At 45.5% G+C, this 18526-nt stretch overlaps 1 protein-coding gene across 11 annotated transcripts in view; it reads right to left on the minus strand.

Moving 5' to 3' along the window:
• LOC125993444 (janus kinase and microtubule-interacting protein 3-like) overlaps nt 1–18526 on the minus strand; it is a 45352-nt gene that overhangs the window by 25883 nt on the left and 943 nt on the right. For 3 of the 11 annotated variants that reach the window (XM_049762004.2, XM_068649787.1, XM_049762002.2), the window contains exon 1: nt 5656–5904. In XM_049762004.2, coding sequence (XP_049617961.1) covers nt 5656–5719 — 64 coding nt within the window. In that variant the 5' untranslated portion in view covers nt 5720–5904. The other 8 variants (XM_068649783.1, XM_049762018.2, XM_049762017.2 and 5 more) reach the window with 8 other exon arrangements.

Below are 18526 nucleotides of genomic sequence, written 5' to 3' on the forward strand. Positions count from 1 at the left end.
GTCTATAGGAATGTATAATTCCAGCCATGTCCTCTGCCCATATATCTGGGTCTTCAGCAACAGGGGTAACCCCTTCAACTGCTTTTCTTGCCTCTTCCAGAGTCCATGGCCGGAAAACATATGTATGTGGGGGTTGGCCTTCGCCTACAATAGGGTTTGGCACCTGTATTATTGGGCACACATCAACATTGTCTACATTTTGAGAAAATTTAGCAGCAGTGGTCAAACTTCTTGTTTGTACAGGACTTCTAATAATGTGACCCTGACTTCTTTTGCTGTTATATGGGGGGGGGGCTGCAGGTTTGTTAAGCTTGGATACAAGTTTTGCGTACGAGCGGAAGGCCCCTTTTGCTCCTCTGCTTGAGCTGCGCCTTCAGTTTCGGCTGGAGTCATGGCCGCGGCAGTGCGCCTGCGCACTGCGGCCTCATTGTCTTCCGGCTTGACAAACATAGTCTCAGCCTCATCACCTTTCATCTTTCTATCTTTTGTCTTTTGGATTTGTTCTTTTCTCTCTTGTGAAGCTTTCAACCACATTTTAGCACAATCCAATTCTCTCTCTTTTCTTTTCTTTTTCAGTCCATTTTTCTTTTTATCCACACTCTCTTCTAAAACATCAACTACTATCTTCCACACTTCAACTCTCAACTTCCCTTCTACTCCATACTTTTTCTTCCACTTCGGCATATATTGCATACAATTAAGAAATCTACTCGCCATGTACTTCTCATCTCCGTCAAGAGGTAGAGATTTACCGTTTTTATTTCCCATCTTAATTCTAGTAATTTTAGGTTATACAATTTATTTTTCTCAAAAATATTATTATTATTATTATTATTATTATTGTTATTTATTTCTTTGACTCTTTGAGGATCCTCAATGCAGGTTTAAATCGACCTTTCAACAAATTACTAGCCTGTATTATTGCCGTGGATCAATGCTAGAACTGCTATTTAGTCAATTTATCCTACCAGTCACACTCTCAACCACACATACTCAAACGCTTTTTATTTTTCTCATGGCTCGGACAAACCAAAACTGTATCTCATAGCTCGGACAAACCAAAGCCGTATCTCATAGCTCGGACAAACCAAAGCCATATCTCATAGCTCGGACAAACCAAAGCCGTATCTCATAGCTCGGACGAACCAAAGCCGTATCTCATAGCTCGGACAAACCAAAGCCGTATCTCTCGTGCACCTGTGGTTTTTTACGCGTTTCACAAACACAACACAATCACACAACTTCAGGCCTTTAACTTACTTGTCCCCTGGTTCGTTGCACTGCCGGGTCCCGTCAATCCACCTCTGTCAGACGAAAGCAGACCTAAGATGCTGGCCCAGCGAAGAATTTCCTTCCCAGGTCTTTCTTTACCAGGTCCGGCTAGTGGACGCTGGCCCGTCGACGGTGTACAGCGCGTCGTCCTCCGTCAGCCAGATGATGGGTATGAGAGGTCCCGGGTTTCGGCACCAAAATGTTAGAGATTTGCTCACTCCAACTTATTTTGCAAGAACCACACGGGAGACAGGCAAGTTCTTTTAGACACCTGCAGGTGGAGAGATCACTCGCTACAGGAATGAAATCTGGGAAGTCTCCTTCCTGCAAGGGCATATTTATTAGGAGGAACAGAGCGGGGGTGAGAGTGACTGAAAAGGAAACCCTTGTGCTCTAGTCAAAACATATCAGTGCATTAATTTTCTCCTTAAATGCTATTATTGTCACACTTTTATTAATTCGATTCTCTTTCGAATAAAAAAGTTGGTCGGCTCGCTGCTTGAGCGACCAAGTAGAACGGACCCATATCAACATTTACTTCGGCAAAACTAGTGCTAGGGTGCGCTATACAAACGAATCCCTGAGGTCTTAACAAAGACATCTAAAAATATCCGTAACATAATACAAAAACATTAGCGGGGAGCCATCAATACGATGCGGTCACTTCGAAGTTGTCATGTAACATGGGGGGTAGAGATGGTGCAAATGGTAGAATATGGATTGTTCACAGGAATAAATTGGCAGAGTTGAAATTCCAAATTTGTCCAAAAGATGGCGCCAGACCAAAACGTGAGACCAAAAGAGGGGCCAGAATAAGCTAAGCCAGTTAAAATAGAAATAAAAGAGGAACACGGTGTCAGAGTGTGAGTCACGCATGGAAACACAAATGTGATTTTTATTTTTTGATTTCTTTGCTTGGCTAAAAATGTATTCTGTAACCGCTTTAAGCAATATTATTTGTCAATTCGATCAAGAGACCCGGCACTATGAGAATAGTGGCGTGACATAAATTGTTTGGAGAAGCACAAATGTGATTTTTATTTTTTTATTTCTTTGCTTGGCTAAAAATGTATTCTGTAACCGCTTTAAGCAATATTATTTGTCAATTCGATCAAGAGACCCGCCACTATGAGTATAGTGGCGTGACATAAATTGTTTGGAGAAGCACAAATGTGATTTTTATTTTTTGATTTCTTTGCTTGGCTAAAAATGTATTCTGTAACCGCTTTAAGCAATATTCTTTGTCAATTCGATCAAGAGACCCGTCACTATGAGAATAGTGGCGTGACATAAATTGTTTGGAGAAGCACAAATGTGATTTTTATTTTTTGATTTCTTTGCTTGGCTAAAAATGTATTCTGTAACCGCTTTAAGCAATATTATTTGTCAATTCGATCAAGAGACCCGTCACTATGAGAATAGTGGCGTGACCTAAATTGTTTAGAGAAGTAGGTCAAGGGTTTGGATTTTTATTTCAGAGTTAATTGAAGCGTAACTTTAAAAAGTTATTGTTAGATAAATTGTATATATATGTTATCATGCGTTCCCTAATGAGTACTTATTAATAAAGTTATTGCGCAGAATGCTTGCTGTTTCTTCTTGCAGACATCACCTAGTCCACAACAAGTCAAACGATGCTGTCTGGAGCTTCCTGACCTTCTACACATCTGGGAATCCAAGAAAGTTGTTGATGTCATTTTGTCTATGCACTCTTTTCACATGACTACTTTGTTTCCCATAACATTTTATCCTTGCGACTTCTAGTTTCACATAGAATCTCGTTTATTCTCTCATGAGACAAAGCCCACGCTTTCCCCCCCACCTATCAGGGGCTAGTCTCACATTGTAGGTAGGGCATTCCTGAATAAAAAGAGAGGAGTGTAAACAAGACCTTTAGTGTATTTTGGATTGCTGTAAGTCTGGATGCTCTCCTCGCGAGAAAAGATCAACATTCTGTCTCACTGGTTTTGTCTGCTGATCCTTTTGCTGAATCTGAACCTAACAGTTATTTTCATGGAACAGGAAGAGAAGAAAAGGGGAAGTGAAAGGTTTTACCAGGGGCTAGCTGTGCATTTGGTGGAAAGTACTGTGTGGTCAGGGCGAAAACAGCTGCTGAAGGCCACAGATGTCCAAGCGTGGGAAGAAAACGGGGCACTACTACCCTATAGTAGGCGTGGGAAAACTGACCAGTTCATTCTATAGGTGTGGGAAAACTGGGCAGTCTTACCCTATAGGGAAGGTATAGGACAAAGAAAGGGGAGGGGGGGACAGAGAAGTCTATAAAAAGTCCTGCAGGGACAGCTTTAGGGCTTTTTTCCCCCAAAAGAGCGCTCATACGTGAAGAAGCCCGGAGGAGTTTCAAGATTTTTTTCCAAAGTCCCGAAGATCTTTGTGTGAGACGCAGGATCGCTGGACTGAAATTAACTTGGATTTACTCCCAAAAATTGGACTGGACAACTTTACAGGAGAAATAGGTGAGGGTTTACCGTTTTTATGTATTTTAGCGAGAGGGGGGAATAGTCATCGGGCCGCCGGCTCCCTCGAGGCCAGCCTGTTTCTCTAATATGGATTTTAGAAGTAAGATCGAATTGATCACTCGACTTTGCTTCCACCAAAAATAGCACCCAGCTGGTATTTACCTCTTCCCTCTTTCATGAACTGTGTTTTGCAGTCGAATTGTTCTGGGATTGAATGATTTTATTAACACGGGTATCAGTGAGTGAAATTGTTCGGTTTCTGGAGTAATTGAGATTTGTAATTCTATTCCATGTTTCTTCAATAAATGTGTTTTGTATATTACTTCGTTGTGCGCGGATTTGTACTGAATATGCAACCGATGGTTTGGGGCCGATTTAAATAAAATAAATTAACGGAAGTGTTTAAATCGGATTATTGGTTTTGTGTAGAACGGAAAGTTATTTAACTATTTGAAAGGCGCAGGCCCGCTTCCCCTTTTTGACGGGCCGCGTAAAAAATAACTCCGAACAAGTTAGAGACTTGAATAACTTCCGTAGTTATTTGAGCCACGAGTGAATTTTGATCCGTTCGAAAGTTTGTTTCGTCTGAATAAATTAACAAAAGTGTTTAAATCGGATTATTGGTTTTGTGTAGAACGGAAAGTTATTTAACAATTTGAAAGGCTCAGGCCTGCTTCCCCTTTTTGACGGGCCGCGTAAAAAATAACTCCGAACAAGTTAGAGACTTGAATAACTTCCGTAGTTATTTGAGCCACGGGTGAATTTCGATCCGTTCGAAAGGTTGTTTCGTCTGAAAAAATTAACGGAGGTGTTTAAATCGGATTATTGGTTTTGTGTAGAACGGAAAGTTATTTAACTATTTGAAAGGCTCAGGCCCGCTTCCCCTTTTTGACGGGCCGCGGAAAAAGTAACTCCGAGCAAGTTAGAGAATTAAATAACTTTCGTAAATATTTAAGGGAAGAGTGGATATCGTTAAAAGTGAATTCGGTTGAAAATGTACTTTTAAATAACATAACGACGATGGTTAAAATAAATCATTAGAGTTAGTGGAGGATAAAAGTATTTCGATTGTCCGTCGGGCGCGGCCCAGTTCCTAAATTTGTCGGGCCGCGTCAAAAGTGAAATGGGACACGATCAAAAAATAGACTTGCCTTCCAAATTAATTATTGGGCAAATCTAAATAGAGTAAGACATTTTTATCCGGTTTAAGAAAGTTGTTATTCTTTTTAAAGCAATTAAGTGGGGTGAAGAACTCCGACGGTTAAGTGCTAGATCTACGTATAGGAAGTTAGAATTAATAATCTAAAGTGCTTTAATTTTCTTCTTAAATGCTATTATTGTCACACTTTTTTTAATTTGATTCTCTTTCGAATAAAAAAGTTGGTCGGCTCGCTGCATGAGCGACCAAGTGGAACGGACCCATATCAACATTTACTTCGGCAAAACTAGTGCTTGGGTGCGCTATACAAACGAATCCCTGAGGTCTTAACAAAGACATCTAAAAAATATCCGTAACAAAATAAGAACTTCAAACACTAACGGGGAGCCATCATTACGATGCGGTCACTTCGAAGTCTTGCCTCGAATTGAGTTACTCGGCTCGAGCTTAGGGTGACTTGAGAGGGATTGGCGTCGTACAGAAATTAGATTGATTCCGGTGGAGTTAATTTAACTCGGGTGGTTAGATTACGGACAAATCTCCGAACCCGGCTAAGACAAACCCGTTACCGGGAAGCCGGGGGCACCTTATTGAAAGAGGTGCGTTTTACACTACCATCAGCTTTTCTCTGGTCTGAAAGGAGGAGGAGGGAGGCTCCTCCTCCTCCTTTCAGACCAGAGAACACCCGAGGCTGGGTGAGAACGGGGAGGCTGCGACCCGGCCGGGGGTTACGGGAAGGGGCGCCACCTTGATCTCCTTCTCGGCGTCGTAGTCCCCTCCGCTGGTCTGGGCTAGCAGAGCGTAGGCTCATTGCAGCGCTTGATATTCTTGCGTCAGCTGGCGGTAGCGAAGCTCCGCCTCCTCATGCACACACCAATGCAACACAGCACCAGTACCAGAATCAGTTAGACCGGCGACAAAGCACCCGCGACGCAAAGACGAGTCCGATTCCAGGCTGAAGAGGAATGTTTGGCGCCAATACGCTGGCAGAAATGGCGGGCTACCTCTTCGGGTTCCGTGTCGGGGGTTCTGTCGGTGTGAAAAGACAAGGACGATCCGTCCGAGTCCACCAACACGTCTTCGTCGTAGCCGTAAAATGTTTCGATGACCTGCGGGCGCGGAAGCAAACATCTCTCTGAACAAACTGAAGCGACACCTCACAATGAATCGACGAGAGGAACGATAGCGAGAAAAAGGCCATTTCATCTTGCGCAACACCAAGCAGCCGCAAACAAACAGACTCACCTTGCAGGACCTCACGCTTTGTTCCTCCTCAGAGATTCTCGACGTCGGTATCGTAGCAGCAAATCTCTCTCCTGTCGACACAAATAATCCGCCTTTGAGATTCTTTGGATGCAAAGGGAACGAACACGATGACATTTCTGACATGAGCTCCTGTCTCCAGAGCCTGAAAAACACGTCACCGGCGATGATTGGAGGGACGCTCGTCTTTTCCAAAAGTGACAACTACAGGGTGTGTCAGGGTTTTCCAGATTATCTTTATCGTATGATTATGTTGCTTTGACTTTGACTGCAACCTGTAATAAATAATATTATTTATCCCTTATTTATCCCTATCGCTTATCCCTTCCTACACAAAGTCGTAAAACACCCCTTGCTATGTTTTGACTAGAGGTCAAGGGCTTTCTCTATCCAATCCACTCTTACACCCACCCTGTTTCTCTTAATAAAAATGCTCGTGCAGGAGCCGAGAGTCAGACTTCATGCGTACAACGGATGGACTCTCCACCTGCAGGTGTCCAAAAGAACTTACTTGTCTCCCGTGTGGTTCTTGCAAAATAAGTTGGAGCGAGCGCAACTCTAACAGGGTGCATTTTGCCACTAGCTGCCTACGGACAATGACGTCGCGCTCGCGGCTCATGGTTGACGGGCTGAGCAGCCGGGCGAGTCCGTCGTTTTCAGCGCACAGCGAGTGGCAAAGGCGCTGATAAAACGGGAGCTTTGAGCTGCTGAAAACGGCAAAACAAGTCTAAAGCGTGTTCAAACGCGTGCGCACAATGCTCCTGCTTGAAAGCTCGGAATTTAAGGGGCCAATTTTTTGGATGGCGGCCGCCGGCCAAGCTTTGGTTTCCTGGCGACAGCGAGCGAGCGCGGCGCTGCCGTACGTGCACCGAGTCGCCTGCCTGAAGACCTTGGACAAGTCGTCGATGATATGCCGCTGCTCCACAACTTGAAGGAACTCCATTTCACCGTCCTGCTGGCCGCAACCGCGGTCCAGGTCATTGCGCGAACTAGGCCTTCTCTGTGGAACACAAATGCAGTGGACTCTGTTGGCACGCCGCCGTTGTCCGCGTCGACTTACCAAGCTTGCCATCTCCTCGTTTTCCTGGGTGACAAAGCGCACTTTGTTTTCAAGGCGACACAGCACCAGCGAGAGTTCTTCATTCTTCCTGCTCAGGCGTTTGTTTTTGTACAGGAGTGGCAGAAACTGGCTTTCTGTTTCTCTCAGTCGCTTTAGCTGCAAGCATGAAGTGCGGGATGTGAAAGACGCACAACACGCGGGCCAGAACGTATCCATTCCTTTTGCATCGGTTTGAACGGAATCGTGGCTTTGGCTCCCAATAAAAGACATCTACCAGGCAACCGACTCGCCGCGCCGCTCAACTAATAAGCAAGCGCAATGGGTGCCTCGCTGGATGGCGCGCATCAAACGTAGCGCAAACCTTCAAGCGTGCCGTCAATAAATTACCAGTTCATTGCGCTCTTCAGAAAGCAGGGCGTTTCGATCCTCCAGTTTCCTGATGACTGCGCTGAGCTCAGCAATTTTCAGATGAAACCTTCGCGTATCCCGATCCTCCTGAGACTGAAAACGCCCCGCAACACACACACACAACCACTCGTTCAAAGTTCATAACTGTTTTTGTGCTACCTTCCTCCAGCAACGAACTAAGTCATGCGTACTGCAAGTGTGTGATGAGGTGGCTTAAGCTATGAAGAGGATTGCTAGTAGCGCCGTTGACCCCACTTCCAGGGTAGTTTAGGCCCGCCCTTTGGGAATCCCTCAGGGCAGCGATCTGGTGCTCGGCAGCCTGAGTCTGCAGCTGAAGGCGGTGGACGCGGCCGGCCCCAGGGCTTTATCCAAAACACTAACCGCTCTGTCTTTCAGCTTGATCTCATCCATCTGGATGTACAAACGGGGAGCGCTCAGGCAGGCGGGCAAACTCATTTGCCAGAATTGTGACAAAAACAAAGAGAGCAACCGGACGAATTTTATCTTGAATCGACTAGAACACCATTGCTGTGACAAAAGCGAAGCGAGCAACCGGACGTTTTCTTCTTGTGAAATAGAATAGAATGCCTTAGGTGTCATTGCACTGCAGGTATACAACGAAATTGGGAACATAGCCACGCACCGCGCATCTGATCAGTCCTACCAGTCGGCGGATCTCCCTCTCGCAGTCTCTCTTGGTTCGGCTCAGCTCCTCCCGATGCTGGTGACGAGCCGATCGGAGCTCGGCCGCTCGGGACTGCCAGGCCTGCTGGGCCGCTGCCAGGGCTTCTTCCGCACTCCTGGTGGAGTAGACACCGCTCGGTCTCCCGACACCGCCGCGTCTCCTCCACCTCCGCCAGCAAAGCGCCCCCGCTCCTCACCTGAGCAGACATTGCGCCACACCGGGCCGTTGAGACCGCAACGGAGCGCCGCAACGCTTACTGGGGACAAGCTACACAATACGGTAGCGGCCGCATCGGAGCCCGACGTGGCGTGCGGATAGTCAGACACGGATTGAGCGGATCACCTTGTCCATGGAGCCGTCCCTCAGGCTGAGGACCAAGGCATTCAGTGGCTGGATCTCTCCATCTTTGATTTTGATCACTCTCATCAGCTCCATTTCAAGCTGCCGCAGTAATGTCTCCCTGGTAACGGTTAACTCTTTCTGCTTCTCCTCATGGAGTTTGCTTTTGAGTTCCGTCATGGCGGCGGTGGCACGGTGGTGCTCCGCCCGCAGGTCCTGACTTCTCTCTCTCTCCAGACAGCTGACCTGACATGACTTAGACTTAGACAAACTTTATTGTCATCTTGTCTGCACATGGTGCATACAAAACGAAATTTCGTTGCATACGGCTTACAACAAAGTAGTGATATTGCAGTTGAATAGAAGTAACATATCTTATGAAAATATATATATACATATACTGTATATATATATATTACAAATAAGTATAAAGTGCAGCAGTGCTAATTATGCAATAGTGCAAGTAGGCAAAACAGTATTCAAGAGTGTGCAGAGGAATGCTAAACCATGTATTAAACTTCTATTTAAAGGGTTTACACAAGTTCAGTAAAGTTGGTAGTGCGAGATAGTGCAAGATAGAGGTCCGTAGTGTCATAAAGTACAGTTCTGTGAATGTGTGATGCAGAGTTCAGTTTAGAGCTCAACAGTTCTAGTGTTCAACAGTCTGATGACAGCAGGGAAAAAGCTGTTGCAGAACCTGGTGAACCTGCAGCGGATGCTGCGAAACCTCTTCCCAGAGGGCAGCAGGGAGAACAGTCCATGGTGGGGGTGTGATGGGTCATTGATGATGTTACGGGCACGGGACATGCATTCAGTGGCTGGATCTCTCCATCTTTGATTTTCCTCCAGCACATGGTGCATACAAAACGAAATTTCGTTGCATACGGCTTACAACAAAGTAGTGATATTGCAGTTGAATAGAAGTAACATATCTTATGAAAATATATATATATACATATACTGTATATATATATATTACAAATACCGTATTTGCCGGTGTATTGGTCGACCTTTTTCGATCCAAAATCGACCGAAAAAAATCGACCTCGACTTATACACCGAGTCATAAAATTTAACTTCGTATTCATCGCTTCAAATGTGATGGTAACCAAGGCCGTTTCTCATGCATCTCATTGTGCGTTGCACTTAGAAAATTTGAACCGGGCGGCGTGCGCGAGTGCGCGGCCCGCTGGAAGTCGAATGAGGCGCCGCGACCACCTCCGCGGTGCTTATAAACAGCCGATCCGCTCGGCGGGGGCTATTTTCGGCGACTTGGCTCGTGCGCACGGCCTCCCGGATGTGCCGGGCGGGTGCGCAAGCTCGCCGGCCGCTGGAATTTGAATGAGGCGCCGCGACCACCTCCGCGGTGCTTATAAACAGCCGATCCGCTCGGCGGGGGCTATTTTCGGCCACTTGGCTCGTGCGCACGGCCTCCCGGATGTGCCGGGCGGGTGCGCGAGCTCGCCGGCCGCTGGAAGTCGAATGAGGCGCCGCGACCACCTCCGCGGTGCTTATAAACAGTCGATCCGCTCGGCGGGGGCTATTTTCGGCCACTTGGCTCGTGCGCACGGCCTCCCGGATGTGCCAGGCGGGTGCGCGAGCTCGCCGGCCGCTGGAAGTCGAATGAGGCGCCGCGACCACCTCCGCGGTGCTTATAAACAGCCGATCCGCTCGGCGGGGGCTATTTTCGGCCACTTGGCTCGTGCGCACGGCCTCCCGGATGTGCCGGGCGGGTGCGCGAGCTCGCCGGCCGCTGGAAGTCCAATGAGGCGCCGCGATCTCCTCCGCGGTGCTTATAAAGTGCCGATCCGCTTGGCTTGGAGCTATTTCCGGCCTCCCGTTGGTGCCGGGCGGCGTGCGCGAGCTCGCCGGCCACGATCTCCTCCACGGTGCTTATAAACAGCCGCATGCGCACGGCCTCCCGGAATTTGAACACATTTCGTCAATAAATTTCGCATATTGAATTTTGAAGTTTAATATAATGCAACAATTGAGCTCGACTTATACAAAGGATATATCATAAAATCGTAAATTTCCGTCGAATTTTAGGGGGTCGACTTATACACCGAGTCGACCTGTACACCGGCAAATACGGTAAGTATAAAGTGCAGCAGTGCTAATTATGCAATAGTGCAAGTAGGCAAAACAGTATTCAAGAGTGTGCAGAGGAATGCTAAACCATGTATTAAACTTCTATTTAAAGGGTTTACACAAGTTCAGTAAAGTTGGTAGTGCGAGATAGTGCAAGATAGAGGTCCGTAGTGTCATAAAGTACAGTTCTGTGAATGTGTGATGCAGAGTTCAGTTTAGAGCTCAACAGTTCTAGTGTTCAACAGTCTGATGACAGCAGGGAAAAAGCTGTTGCAGAACCTGGTGAACCTGCAGCGGATGCTGCGAAACCTCTTCCCAGAGGGCAGCAGGGAGAACAGTCCATGGTGGGGGTGTGATGGGTCATTGATGATGTTACGGGCACGGGACATGCAGCGCTGAGATGAAATGTCCTGAATGGAGGGAAGAGGAGCACCTATGATCCTCTCTGCTGTCCTCACCGCTCTCCTCACGTTCTTCCAATCGGAGGCGGTGCAGCCTCCACACCACACAGAGAGTCAGCTTGTCAGAATGCTCTCTATGGTGCTCCTGTAGAACGTCCTCATGATGGGTGGGGGCAGGTGGGCTCTCCTCATCCTCCGCAGGAAGTACAAGCGCTTCTGTGCCCCCTTGACCAGTGCCGTAGTGTTCATAGTCCAGGTGAGGTCTTCTGTGATGTGGACCCCCAGGAATTTGGTGCTGCTGACCACCTCCACAGCTGAGCTGTTGATGATCAGTGGAGCGTGGTGAGGCTGGTTTTTCCTGAAGTCGACGATGATCTCCTTCATCTTCTCCACATTCAGGATCACGCTGTTGTCTCTGCACCAGCCCACCAGCCGCTCCACCTCCTCTCTGTAGTCCAGGTCGTTGTTGTCTCTGATGAGCCCCACCACCGTTGTGTCGTCTGCGAACTTCACAATGTGATTGGTGGTGAACCTGGGGACGCAGTCGTGTGTCATCAGGGTGAACAGCAGGGGGCTCAGGACGCAGCCCAGAGGGGAGCCTCTGCCGAGGGTGATGACATCAGAGGTGTTCTGTCCGAGCCGGACTGACTGAGGTCTGTTGGTGAGGAAGTCTAGCAGCCAGTTGCGAAGGGGGGTGTTGAAGCCCAGGTGTTCCAATTTTCCTACTAGATGCTGTGGGATGATGGTGTTAAACGCTGAGCTGAAGTCCAGGAACAGCATCCGCACATGGGTGTTCTTCTCCTCCAGGTGAGCCAGGCTCAGGTGAAGAACGGAGGAGACAGCCTTTCGAAGCACTTCATCATGACCGGAGTCAGTGCAACAGGCCGGTAATCATTAAATGAGGTGATTTGAGGTTTCTTCGGCACCGGAATGATGGAGGCAGTCTTAAAGCACGCTGGCACTGTGGCTTGGCCCAGCGAGGTGTTAAAAAAGTCTGTGATGACCCCAGCCAGCTGACTTGCACATTCCCTGAACACACGCCCAGGAATGTTGTCGGGGCCAGGGGCCTTACGAGGGTTGACTCTCCTCAGGGTCTTCAACACATCGGCGGAGTCAAGGCAGAGTACCTCCTCTTCCTAACCCTAACCCTAGCCTTGAAATGCCATCTCAGCAGGCGTAAAGGTCAATCCTAGACCCTATCGGGTTCCTACCCTAAACCTACCCTAACCCCAGTCCTATCCTAACCCCAACCCCACCCTAACCCTAGCCTAGCCCCAACCCCACCCTAACCCAACCCCACCCAACCCCAACTCTAACCCCAACACTAACCCCAACCTCACCCACAAAAGAAATACATAAAATAAAATAAAAATATACACCTACCTTCACTACTTACCTGTAGATGGAACTACTTTCCTGCAGTTGGAACCGCAATCTTGCACCCTGGACCCCTGGAGAAAAAAAAAAAATAGAAATATACAATTTCAATTTGACTAATTGTAATTATTTCGTTTAAACCTAATAAGAAGACTAGTATATTATTAAAGTCAATTGGAAAACGCAAATACAAGCTAAAACATGTTACGTTTCTAGAACGAAATTTTGAAAAACCAAAAAGATTTAATAAAAAGAACTCGCAAGACAAAAGGCCTTCAGTACGAATTCGGATTTCGAGCAAGACACATCGTTGTACCCTATGAGAAACAAAAATATTTCATTCAATACGGGTGTGCCAGACCTGAAGAAGGCTTAGTATAGCCGAAACGTTGTTAAGGCACACTACTATTTACATTCAATTCAATAATTTACTATTTACAGTCGATTTAACAATTTACTGTTTATTTTATTTACAGTTATTTACAAATCATTTATTTTATTTCATTGCAATAAAATACGTTGCTAAATTCTGACAATTTGGACACAAAAACTTGTTAAAAAAAATAGACATTTGATAATTGGTTTTAGAATAAAAAGTCTAAAAATTCAAATTTTACCCACTCATTTGTATATCTTTGAAATTTGAAAATTAAAAATATATAAATAAGACATAATAAAAATTTGAAGTCCAAAAATTAATATGTCATTTAATTACAACGGGGAATGGACAGTTGTCCGTAGGGGGCGACAGCGCCAGCCTGCAACCCGGGGGCGGGAGCGGGTGGCGAGGTATGGCCACGGATGGATGGACCGTGCGTTGTCCTCTTCTGCTAGGGGGTACATCAGTTCCCCGTCCCTGGTAGGGGGTTGACTCCACAATCCAATCCTAACCCTAACCCCTAACCGCATGTCCCCCTCAGCAAACCTCGCCGAACCGGAGTCGCACAAACTCTGGAATGGGTACGAAGGACGGCGAAGTGAGACTGCACCTCAACCAGAACCTCTCCCGAGCAGCCGAGGCGCCCCCCAGGTCCTCGGCCAGCAAGATGGAAAAACAGCGGGACGTGAGAGAAGAAAGCAACCCAAAGTCCTACCCTTGGACCACATCATGTCTACCAACCTTGAAGCATTTTTGACCCAATATCTTGTTTCTATACTCAACCAACAGCTTTCTTCAAAAGGGGTCCCATTAAGTCATCATTGTTGTGGGTAATTTGAATGTCAGAATTTTGTAGACACCTCATCAGTAGTGGACCTTGGGGTCTCAGAGTGTTTCGGCCATTATCACCAGACACCCTCGCCAAAGGGATGCCCCACCGGGGTCGATCAAGCCCCGGAGTGTGTCTACCTCCTCAATCGAAATTTCAGTATTTGTCTAGTCAACTGTCCAGCTTTAACGCAGACAGCGTAAATCAATTGGTCAGTCTTTTAGTCCTTTTGTTGTACTGATTTGTTCAACCATTAAACATACATACACAACCTTTGTATTCCTTTGTATGGCGGTAAAACATAGTTTAGGGCGAACCTGGTATAGTTTTGCTTAGCATACTCCCGCATATCCCATCCCAGTAAAGTCTAGCATAGCGTAGTACAACATAACGTAGCTTTAACAATTAAAAGAGGTTTCACCTGTTTCTCTCAAAGAATCTGAAAAATCTTACACATTACCTGGAAAAAAGGTCTTCCCCAGTGCCACTCTCCGGAGTCACAGCCGAACGCCCCCCCACACGAGCCTCAGCGAAGCAACTGACGGCTCTCGTCATCCAATCACGTTCCACCCTCTAACTGACAAGCACTAAAAAATTCCGGCAACCCCTATTGGTACCGTTTAATTGGGTTAGTCGTGCCACATTTAAATGTAAATTGAATTCATAATCTAAATCAAATCATACATTCATCTACGTAAATCGGAAATACTCGTAAACTCCTGTCAATCACTCTGGCGGCTCTTTTTTCTGTAATCCCCCTATCTTCCAAAAACCTCACCCAAATAAACGATCAAAATGGAATAAAATTATCCTAAATCCCCTGGTATTATTAAAGTGTGTTACCCGATCCCCTTCATTCGTAGAATTAATTTATAACATTAATACGATCGTATATTTGTAACCAAATCCCCGTAAGCGTATCGTAGCTAATGTTATGAGCGTTAGATCTGCGGAAGTACACGTAAGTCCCAGTAAAACCCAATGGCCTCTCCCCTAGACACTAATATTATCAAAGCCGTTCCATAAATTAATAAGGATCCAATAAATTTCAATTCCACCTCTTGAACCCGTTCCTTTACTGATATCCGGTCCCATTCATCCGGCAATTTAATATTTTCTTTCTTTTCTTTTCGTTCTCTTTTAGCTTAGCATACTCCCGCATATCCTATCCCAATAAAGTCTACCATAGCGTAGTACCGCATAACGTAGCTTTAACGATTAAAAAGGGTTCACCTGTTTCTCTCAAAAGAATCGGAAGAATCTTACAACTTACCTGGAAAGAAGGTCTTCCCCAGTGCCACTCTCCTGAGTCACAGTGCCACCGCCGAACGCCACCCCCCACGAGCCTCAGCGAAGCAACTGACGGCTCTCGTCATCCAATCACGTTACCACATCTAAGTGATAAGCACTAAAAAAATCGGTAAAACCTATTGGTACCGTTTAATTGGGTTAGTCGTGAAACATTTAAATGTAAATTGAATTCATAATCTAAATCAAATCATATATTTAAAAATACATTCATCTACGTAAATCGCGATCGCCCTAAGCCCCGCCCCCCGGAAATACTCGTAAACTCCTGTCAATTACTCTGGCGGCTCTTTTTTCTGTAATGCTCGTATCTTCCAAAACCTCACCTCACCCAAATAAACGATCAATATGGAATAAAAATTCTCCTAAACCCCCTGGTATTATTAAAGTGTGTTACCCGATCTCATTCATTCGTAGAATTAATTTATAACATTAATACGATCGTATATTTGTAACGAAATCACTATAAGCGTATCGTAGCTAATGTTATGAGCGTTAGCAATGCGGTAGTACCCATAAGCCCCAGCAAAGCCCAATGGCGTCTCCCCTAGACACTAATATTACCGAAAACGTTCCGTAATTAATAAGAATCAAATACATTTTAATTCCACCTCTTGACAACGTTCCTTTATTGATACCCGGTCCCATTTATCCACCAATTTAATACCGATCATTGAAGTAGTTACCTATTTGGGGCGATATCGTCCTGCGCGTACTGCAGCTAACAAGCATTAGCAACCAGGAAGTACCCATAAGCCCTTGCGAAAGGTCATGGCGGCCCCCTTTATACAATGATATTATTAAACTTACCCCTCGCAGTCACCATAATAAAATCCATTTAGATCAGTATTGTTTACTTGCACCACCCGGTCCCCTCTGTCCGTAAAAAACACTCCCTCACCTTAATCCGACTTTGCATTCGGAGTCAATAGCCGTATACAACGTAGCTAGTCAATACTAGCCAATCCGGAAGTTCCACACACCCCATTGCGTCATGGCAACCCTCCGTCAACCATTCTGCAAATCAAAGTATCCGTTAGAACAAACCAGATTAGAATCACGTCTAGAGTTGAAAAACCTTTCCATACCACTTAATAGTGTTTTCCAACGTATTTATTTCTGAATTTAAAGGGTATCATTAATCCCCTAATATTTGCGTCTAACCGAGCCCTGTTTGTACCACAGCGATTTAGTGTGACAAGGGCGCCCTCAAGCGTCCTATCACGTACTATGTTTTCTTTTATGTGTTTGAAGAAAAATCCTTCTTTTTTTTATTTTTATTTTAGAGTTTGCTTAAAATCCAAAATATAATTCGAGTATAGTTCCCCCTATTTTTTGTTATGTAATTTAATTAAATTTAATCGTAAATTTTCAGATTTGGTTGGATTTAAAATTCATTCTGGAATCTCATTGCATTTAGAATCAAAATAAGGTTCTAAGGGTTAGGGTCAGGGGTCAAGGTTAGAATTAGGGTTTGGGTTAGGTTTTTCTTTCCTGAATCTGCACTTATGTAAGTTTTGTGAATTGATTAGGTGCTAGGATTTAATGTTAGAGTAAATTCCAAATAACGATGAAGATTAGAATTTGGTGTCCGAGTTGGGCACTGTATTTATGCTGTCCGGAAAACCAGCCAACCAGAGTTAGACTTTTTGACTAAATGGAAAGTGTCAGAAGCCCCCAGACGTGACATACAATGTCATACTCCTGTCCGGGCTAAGTTCCTCATTCACTTTCAGTCCCGGTCCAATCTCTTTTCAGCCGTCTCCCAACACACCAAAAAAAACACACACCCCACCAGAACATAAACCAAGGAACTATTATGATATTTTCCCTAATTTCTATATATCGTTTTGGGAGGGCATTCCTTTTAAATTTTCTTAAACGTGCCACTAGAATTTCTATTTTAACCCAGATATTCAAGTGTTTTCCGCTTCCTTTGTTGTCAAATTGAGTCCTTGTGGATATTTAGTTTTCAAACTCTTAACCCATCTCATCTCCACGTTATCCCTATCTCTTTGTGTCCAGCCCGCACAGCTCTCTAAAACCCGTATGCTCAAGTTATGCAACCCGTGCCGGCGGAAATGGCGCACTACGTGAGTGTTACGCTTCTGGTTGTCAAGTCAAGTCAAGTTTATTTGTATAGCCCTGAATCACAAACAGTCTCAAAGGGCTTCACATAGCCAAAATTGACAATGATTCTCAAAGCATCCCCTGATCATAAGCTCCCAAAAGGGCAAGGAAAAACTCAAAAAACCCCTGCCAGGGGAAAATGAGAAACCTTGAGAAGGGACCACAGATGGAAGGATCCCCCTTTCAGGATCACCAAAAGGGTTGTGTGTGATGTTATAGTGGTGGGAATGCAATCTGCTCCTGACATCATTCCGAGTCTGTCCCACATACATAACGCCACACAGCTGACGCAGTAGACCGCATTCCGCGTAGATAAATCCTTGCCTGTTTGAATGAAAAAATGTTCTTTCTTCTGAGAGTCTGTTATTACCCCTACTGATCTCCTGGCTGAGCGAGAGGACCTAGTCCGCATTTTAGTACTCACCAACAATTCTTTTAAATTTGGATTTCTTTTAAAGGCCGAAACCACCTTATGTCTCTCCTCCCCTAACCGTTCCCCTTGCCTGTAGTCTGACCCTACGAAGAAATGACCGGGAATAGCCCCGTTGTCGTAATGCCTTGAACAAAACTTTGGTTGCTTCTTCCCTGTCCTCTGAACGAGTGCAAATTCTTTCGAATCTCAAGAGTTGTGAGTAGATCAACCCCTTAAATGTGTGTTTAGGGTGAAAACTCTGTTTGTCTAATAACGCATGAGTGTCTGTGGGTTTGAAAAAAACTCGTACGTCCAACTTCCCCGTTGTATTAAATTCCGATCCCTTAAATGTGGTCGTATCGAGAAAATTTATTTCCCTTTCGCTAATCTGTGCCGTAAGGTTAATTGAGGGATGTTGGTCATTTAGAGTTTTTAGGAAGAGATCAAAGTCTTCCCGGGAGTCCCCCCAGATTCCCCAAATGTCATCCAAGTACCTTATGTAGGCAATGGGTTTCTTAGTGCACCGTGCCAAGGCACCCTCCTCCCACTCAGCCATATAGATGTTGGCATAGGCTGGAGAGAAACGCTTCCCCATAGCTGTCCCTTTGACCTGTAAAAACCACTCATTGTTAAATTGAAAATCATTCTTGGTCAGATTAAGTTCTAGCAACTCCAAAATGGGTTTATCCGGGCGGCCTAATATCGGATTACGTGTCAGGACATTACTTACTGCCTCCAAACCTTTAGCTGTTTCAATATTAGTGGATAAGTTTTCCACATCCATGGAAAACAACAGACACGTTCGAGGCAAGGTCAAGGCTTGTACTTTCTGAATGAAATCATTGGTGTCCTTGATGTAACTCGGATGTATCACCGACAATGGATTCAAATAATGATCCAATAGTTCGGCTGAGCCGTAGGACTCGCTTCCGCAAT

Source organism: Syngnathus scovelli, unplaced genomic scaffold (genome assembly GCF_024217435.2).
Source record: "Syngnathus scovelli strain Florida unplaced genomic scaffold, RoL_Ssco_1.2 HiC_scaffold_29, whole genome shotgun sequence".
NCBI classification, from domain to species: domain Eukaryota; kingdom Metazoa; phylum Chordata; class Actinopteri; order Syngnathiformes; family Syngnathidae; genus Syngnathus; species Syngnathus scovelli.